The 8,494-nt window shown below is 30.0% G+C and overlaps 1 protein-coding gene across 1 annotated transcript; it reads left to right on the top strand.

Annotated features, from left to right (window-relative positions):
* The first annotated feature begins 986 nt into the window (after positions 1-986).
* LOC132935944 (peroxidase-like) lies at positions 987-6,603 on the top strand. The gene is made up of 10 exons (XM_061002595.1): positions 987-1,113; positions 2,044-2,390; positions 2,479-2,705; positions 2,898-3,068; positions 3,138-3,346; positions 3,534-4,087; positions 5,247-5,454; positions 5,573-5,749; positions 5,841-6,030; positions 6,096-6,603. The coding sequence occupies exons 2-10, from the start codon at positions 2,062-2,064 to the stop codon at positions 6,296-6,298; spliced, it is 2,268 nt and encodes a 755-aa protein (XP_060858578.1). The 5' UTR covers positions 987-1,113; positions 2,044-2,061; the 3' UTR covers positions 6,299-6,603.
* Positions 6,604-8,494: the final 1,891 nt, after the last annotated feature.

The raw sequence follows: 8,494 nt of genomic DNA, 5'->3' as shown, positions 1-8,494 counted from the left end.
AATCAATGTTATATAATATGTCATGTACGTAGGCAACATTTTATCCCAAAATTCAACCCATTTAATATATCGAAAATTAAGTATTTTTTTTTTTGTTCAGTTAGTTATATGGTAGCTTTTGGATACAAAAAATAAAAAAAATTTTATGAATGATAATTTTTTTTTTAATGGAAACTTGAAACAAATATAGGTGGTGTGAATGACCTAAAACTTATTATTTATAGTAAGCATTTTCCAGTTTGATACAAATGAGTTTTAAGGTTATAGTATTATATACAAATCAAAATATTTTGTGTAATTCATAGACGTTAAAGGTTTTATACTATATTATAGCAATAAAAAATATTAAAAATAAAAAGTTACAATTTTTTTAGCTTTTTTTTTAAAACTTTTTTATAGCAAATTTAAGTTTGAATTCTTAAAAACACTAGATAAACCAGCAAAAATGTGTAAATAATGAAAATATGAAAAAAAAATTAACTTCAAACGCTCATTAACAATTAAATGGACTTTTCAGTAAATTTTTTTTTTATTTAAAACTAATGGGGGATCTCGTATTAACTTTTTAAATCTTAGAAATGATTTTCCAACTACAAAATCATTTGAAAATGTACGTTATTCAACCTAAAATAATAAAATACAAAATAATGAAAAAGTAAATCGATAATGTAAAAAAATTTAAAAAATCTAATGAATATATTATTATCAGAATATAAGATTAGTATTAAGATTAATATAGCATTTGTATGACGTGTATTTGTTTGTATGATCAGCGTGTGGGTAGAAGAGCTAACCAGGATGTTGGGTGGGAAAGAGTGTATTTCCACCAATAGGATTGTTGTTCGTCCGACGCTCCAGTGGTGGCAACTATCCATTGACCACCGAAATCAGTCTACCGACGACTGTAGGTCCGGGCGATACCGTGAACACCTGATAAAAGTCCGGGAGATCTAATAAAAAGGCACTCAGAGTGAGTGGTTAAATCATCTCAATCATTGGATAAGAAACGCTGGCGCTTAACGATACAATAAATACCGGTTCAATCGCATGATAGATGTCAAAAGGATAAACAGGGGATCTGTTAATTATTCAAAATAAAAGATTTATCGTAGAGTAAGTACCTAACTAAAATTTACAATCAAATAACTAAAATAATGAGGTTCTTACGCATAAGTTATAACAACACTTGTCTCCCGTCAATTCAGTGTTGTGTAATAGCTAAATTTATCTAGATAACAATTTGTAACGGTCGAAATTCAATATACATTACAATTGCCAGTATTAGGCATGACAAATTTAATTTAATTTAATTTGTCATGGTATTAGGTACACGTTAGCGCTCTCAGTCCCGCTGGCGTCATTGCCACCACCCGAGGAAAACCATAGATAATATAAGAATGGATAGGACATGCCTATACCAGTTCCATATGGGGCCGTGTGCTTTTTTGGGAAGAGAGAACGTAAAGAGAGAAAGACGATATGGGGCTTTTTAAGGTTATGTGCAAAACTATTTTATTAAATAATAATGATAACATGATAGTCAGTTATATTAAGATATTTGTCAGTTTGTATTTTGATTGTTGTGCCACTTGTGCCTGGAAAATTACTCTAAACTTTGTTAAATATTTAAGATATTTAAAATATTTATTATTATTTATCAATTACCATATCAATATTTGCCCCGTATAACCTTAAAAATAGTATCACTAAAGTTTCATATGATAAGTTCTTATGTCCTATCCATTCTTATATTATCTATGAGGAAAACACCAATAATTATCATATAAGCCGCGTATACACACACACAGTATCACCGCTGCCTTAGTACTCGTGGTTCGGAGCTGACCGTCTGACACTGGATGACTATCACAATTTATTACCTACCTATAGTAAGAATAGGTACCTGCCAATCACAAAAAATGTAAATAATAACGTAATATAATAACATAACGTCGTTTGCCTTTCGTGCGATGTTCGGCGCTTGGTATTACTTAATTTTTACAGTTATAGTTAATATTTATACATTTTATAATATGATTACAGTTTATCAAAATTATCAGAATGAGTACTTCGATAACTTTAATACGATTGTTGATTTATACGGTGATATTCCACCATGTTGCACCATGTTGTATGGGCTCGGATAACTGGTACAAACAACTCGATATCTCCCAAATAAACAATGAAATTCGAAAAGCTGTTGAAAGAATTGATAAAAGGTATCGTTCAGAGGATATTATATTATCAAATATTAATGGTTTTACAATTGGAAGCCCGGTTCATGGACAACTGATCGATTCTATGCCTTCCAAAGACGGAGATTTAGGATCTCGAAATGCTGAAATTATATTTGAAGTTTCACGAAGTTTAAAGGATACATATTGTCTGAAGTACATAAACATACAATAAATATCTCAATGAAAAAAAAAATATGTATGTTTATTATAATAATATGCATAAATTAAATTATCATTTCAGGCACGGGTTAAGTGATATACAATGTGCCAAAGATTTAACGAAGATAAAACTGAATGGGACAACATTGGGTGATATGTGTATGTCCCAGTATTACATAAACAATTCGTGCATCTGGAAGGACTTTGACTATCGTAGTGCTGACGGATCTTGTAACAACCTGAAACGTAAATATTTGGGAAAGGCAAACACGCCTTATAAACGTTTGCTGTTTCCAGTATACACAGATGGTAATATTTCTTAATTTTTTTATGACGCAAATCACCCGTAACCTATACGTATATATTTATTTTTTATTAAAAACATTAAGATATTCATAGCACTCTTCCAACTAACGCGTCAATTTTGTTAAATATAAATTACATATTTCAATTTACATTCTTGCGGATCTAATGCTGTGATTTCATTAATCGATCACTCAGGTGTTTACGAAATGCCAAATATTAACGAAAAAAAGCTGCCTAATCCTAGATCAGTGAGCTCAAGTCTTGTAAAAGACGAGGACTCTCCTGACCTCACAAAAACAATGATGATGGCGTACTGGACGATGTTCATAGGCCACGATCTATCCCACACGGCAGTTTCTACTATGGGTATGCACATTAGACACATAACCGTATATAAATTGATTGATTTTAATAATACGTATATTAAACCCAAAGGGAAAGATAACAGATTTGTGGATTGTTGTGATAAGGACAAAAGTATTCAATATACTCTGAACAAAAACATAAGGTCCTGCAAGCCCATATTTATACCGGGTGGAGATTGGTTTTTTAAACCGGATCTGTTTGATTACAAGGACTGCATGAACTACGTGCGTTCGCGGCCAGCTGTGAATTCTGATTGTACATTTGGACCCATGGAACAAGTAACAGAAATATTAAATAATAACATAATGATAAACTTACCTGCGTACATGGGGTGGTGCAAATATTTTCAGCATTTCAGTGTTTAGAACTGACGTGACGTTGTGAATTCGCACAAACCATACAAACTTGTAGAATATTTAAAAGTTCGTAGGTATTCACTATTTAAGACTTATTTATGTGTCACAGATGAACCAAGCTACCCATTATTTAGACGCATCGATGATATACGGTACGACGGAACAACAAACGTTGTCGTTGAGACAAATGTCGCTTGGCCAACTTTTAGTACAAAGAATGAGCAAAAATTCTGACAATGAGGTCCCACAAGCCCAGGATATCTTGCCGCTGGAAACCACCGATACGAACGCTTGTCAGAACGGTTCCGGCACGTGTTTTATGGCTGGTGACATTCGAGCAAACTCGTTTCCACCACTGAATGCCGTGCATACACTGTGGGTAAGGGAACACAACCGGGTAGCTGGAGAACTGTATAAAGAAAAACTCTTCTGGACTGACGAAGAACTTTTCCGAGAGGCCAAGAAAATCGTGACGGCGTGCATACAGCACATCACGTACAACGAATGGCTGCCGGCACTGCTTGGCGTTAACTACACCAAGGAAAACGGTTTGGGACTGGGACAAAGAACCACGTACGATGAGACTGCTGACCCGACAGTTAGCAACAGCTTCGCGACCGCGATACTGCCATTTGCCAATTCTATGATCAGCAATTCAATTAGGTACGGGCATATACCACAATATATAATATTATTATTGTCATCATTATAATTATCGTGCATTATGGTAAGTCATTTCGTGGTGACAGTTTTTAAAATAGACGTAAACAATCGTCGGTATTCAAAAATATTCCTTTTAAAATGTATATGATCAATACGTAAGTGCGACAATATTGTCACCTTATTTGCTATTCCACCCCTTTGAACTTGTTAGCACACGGAAAAACAGTTGTTTATACTATAAAAATAGTAAGATTGACTGTACATTATTATCAGATTTACTAAAATATTATAGTCAAGTTATTATAGTTATTCGAACTGAAATGTGCTATTTTCACTATATTTTTTAGTTAATTCAAACATTCAAAACTACATAACAATAAAATATAGTAAACCTAACCATAACTAATAACTATATTTATATAGTAATAATAAGTAAATCAATTTAGTTATCTTACCTATTAAATATTTATATTTACTATAATTTGTTTAACTATAGGTAATATTATAGTAATTTTTTTTTTCAGTGCGGTTTTTTATATTTAAACGGTGGCTTATACATTTTAGATTTTGAAATTAGGAGCGAAAGAATGTATTGATTTTACAACGATGTGTGTTTTTGTTCTTTTTTGTCAGATTTTCCACAAGGTTTTATACCGTAAACAATAAAAAAAAGATTACTGAAAAGTAACTTTTATTTTTATGAGTTTTGAATTTAATATTTTCACAGTATTGGATTTTCATCAGTAAATTGAGGAATTTTAGTCCATCAATTTTTAATATATTGTCGTAATTTAAAACTAATTACCCAGACACACTAGAAATCTATACGTTTTTTTTCTTTTCATTGCTAATATAAGACATTTGATTAGAGGTTTCCCAACAAGTTTTTGAACCTCTATCAAAAAGAAAAAGTTAACCGAAAATCACGCTATTTATAAATTATAACCATGAGATGTTTTCGATCTGTAGTAATTTTTTTTTAACTATTAAATTTGATTATAATTAGATATAAGATGATTTATATACAATTATATATAAGTAATCTTATTGACCTTTGAAAAATTTAAATAATTAAGTTGCATTTTGTTATACGTAAATGCTACCCTACATAATTACCCAATAATAACCTATTATAATTGTTGAGCATGTTTTTGTTTAGTTTAAACTGGCCATCGAGCTTTCAAGGAGTGGTATCGACGCATACATTGAATTTCGATGTTTCTATACAGAAAAATTATAACAAACCGCTTTTGTTGACAAACTTTTGGATGACCGATTACTGGTTTCAAGAGGATAGTATCCGATTTATGTTAATAGGACTAATTTTGAAGGCTACACAAAAAGTCGATATGCTGTTTGCACAATCGGTAAGTTTATGATACACAATCAATATACAAACTTTTTTTTATACAACATTACTGTTGATGACTTTAATAATGTAAACAATATTCTTTACGCATATGTTTTTTAAAAATATTTTTATAGATTACAAATTACCTTTATAATATTGATCCAAAAGGTTCGTATGGAATGGACATTCTCAGTTTGGATATACAACGAAGTCGCGATCACGGTATTCCAAGCTACACGCAATTTAGAAAATATTGTGGACTAAAAGACATAGAAAAGATGCAAGATTTGTCTGAGATCATGATGGAAGGTGTAAGTTTGAAAAAAAAAATTGAAATTGATAAATAATAATATAACTACTGCAATGATTAGTGATTACTTTCTTTCTGCATGTTGTTTTTAGTCAGCTGATAGATTGTTGAAGCTATACAAAACTTGGAACGATATAGATCTGTTGGTTGGTGCTTTGTTGGAGAAACACGTTGATGACGCAATGGTCGGCCCTACGATGCAGTGTATAATCAGGGAACAATTTGTAAGAACTAGAATTGCAGATAGATATTTTTATGACGTACCAGGAGTATTCTCTGATTGTTAGTATACCTAAGTTATATTTAATGAATTAACATCATTTTAACTAAACTATATTTAATTTAAGATCAACTGGAGAATATCAAACGTGTAACGCTTGCCAGAGTTCTATGTGATAATGCTTTTCCTTTGGAGATGACACCACAAGTTTTTTTGAGACAAGCGGATGGTCTTCGTTCAACTCATCATTGTGATTCAACATTAATTCCGAAAATGACCTTGATTGGTTGGTTTGATAAATTGGAAGACAACTTTTTTGGTGTAAATTAACACTAAAAATCAATTTTACACATTCGAATAAGCAATTTTTTTTTGATAATATAATCGATCTGATTTGAATAATTTATTTTATCAATCTTCACCTTTTTGTACAGACAACGTAATAATTTAAGATGCACTGGCTTACAAGATTACGACGTAACCAGTATCACCCACCGACTATATTTCAACAGTCACTCACATTACTTCCGGAAAAAACTATTACAAAATATTATATGATATATTTAATTATAATTTATTAACATTGAAGAAACAATGATATTAGTTTTTTTTAAATTATAAGTTTTATCCTTTTTTTATTTAATAATGAACAGACATTAATTAACCCTTTGTTGGACTTTTTGCGGTATACATTATGTAATACTTAATTATAAGTTTAATTCAAATATTTATTGAATTTTTATTTAAATTATAATTTTATACTGATACTTATTTGAAAACAATTGGATAATATTCTGAATTTTTTATTAAATATTATTAAATATTAATTAACAAGATTATTCTATTAAGTTCTTAATTCAATTACTGTTCAGTATTTAATGTTTAGGTCCACGAAGATGTACATATTTCATTATTTTATTGTATGGCACACATATATTTATATATTAGAATATACCTATATGGATAAAACATAATAGATAATTCATTAAATTTCCCACAATCAATTTCTATTCTAGTTGTAATGATCTTTGCAAGTTATTTACACAATCTTTTGACAAGTAGACAAATAGACATTTGTTGAAAGAACTATCAAATGTCCAGGTATACAGATGTCCATACATGTATCATGTCTATTTCTTTTGTAATAACCAACAGTTTTTGGGTAAATAAAAAGTATATACCTCTATGTACTTAGAAAAGAAATTTCTATTTTCATTCGGGTTTTGTAGAACACCCGGTGGTGAAACAAATATTTTCCTCTAATGGAAACTCAGTGGTATTCTGCATTTCTGCAGTAAGATTAGTTTTTCATTTTTTAAAATTGTTCTCATTGGAGATTTTTGGTCTTTTAATCCTTAAGAGCTTTATCGATATAGACATTTTATTCTCCCCGTATATTGTTTATGACACCATAAAAAGTTTAAAAATCAAGGCTCAACCATAGACAATGTCCTATCAACAATGTACTTATTATTTCTTCATATGTTAGTAGAACCCTTTTAAGAATAATATAGGCAACATAACAGGCAGTATTGCAGTACTATCTTTAATTGTGGTTACCACCATAAACTATCTATTTAACTGGTTGCTGGTCAACGGTTACCAGCTTATCAGAAAGTGATAAGCGTAAATGAACGAGAGATAGATTTTTTCGTTGTCCATTCAGTAAATTAGACTTACCCCTAATATACACACAAAATTTCATAAAAATCGGTCAAGCCGTTACGGATTAGTGCATCCGCTAAGCTGTGACACGAGAATTTTATATATTAGATATATACCTATTAATATTATTTATTTCTCTGAAAAGTGATTGTATATAAATGTATTAAACAACAAAAAGTAACGAAGCATCATTTTGTAATTTTACTTCAAAAAAAAACTAAATTACTTAAAATAAATGTAATTAATTTTATATTGTACAAAAAACACATCTAATATGCTTATTATACTTTTTTTGTACCTACCTATCAGTCTGTAGACATTTATGTTTTCTTATATAGGTATATCATTAATGCATATAGGGAGCCGTCAAAAGGAAAAGTAGAATATATGTATATTGTGTATATATATATATATAATATGTGTATTATTTATAGGGTTTTAAAATTTCATGAAAAATTAAAATAAAATGTTTATTATATCTAAAAGTCGTCAACTTTCAAGTGAACATTTTTAAAAGTTGGTTTGTTGTATGAAACAAAGAAAATATTTAATATATTTACAAATGATTTATAATTTGTTTAACAAATCTATAAGATAACAAATTTAAACAATGCTCACAACTCTTAAGTTACAAACTCATAAACCAAATCAACATCATAACATATTGTTGAGAGCCATGGCTTTACGAATGCATGTTATATTATACTATATTATAATTATCTCATATATTATATTAACAATGTTTAGACATAAACTAGGTACTTTTAATAGTCGTGAGTCGTGACATTTTACAATATACAAAATATGATCTAAGTATTAAATAAAAGAGTCTAAACTCTAGAGCACCTTCACAACACTCAG

This window comes from Metopolophium dirhodum, chromosome 1 (genome assembly GCF_019925205.1).
Source record: "Metopolophium dirhodum isolate CAU chromosome 1, ASM1992520v1, whole genome shotgun sequence".
NCBI classification, from domain to species: domain Eukaryota; kingdom Metazoa; phylum Arthropoda; class Insecta; order Hemiptera; family Aphididae; genus Metopolophium; species Metopolophium dirhodum.
Note: the sequence above shows the minus strand (reverse complement) of the source record. Positions and strands in the feature narration are given on the sequence as shown.

Excerpts from the sequence above, each read along its gene's own strand:
- LOC132935944 (XM_061002595.1), top strand. The coding sequence starts at position 2,062 with ATGAGTACTTCGATAACTTTAATACGATTGTTGATTTATACGGTGATA. Across the intron at positions 2,706-2,897 it reads GTTTCCAGTATACACAGATG|GTGTTTACGAAATGCCAAAT; the intron begins GTAATATTTCTT and ends TCGATCACTCAG. Across the intron at positions 3,069-3,137 it reads CACGGCAGTTTCTACTATGG|GGAAAGATAACAGATTTGTG; the intron begins GTATGCACATTA and ends TTAAACCCAAAG.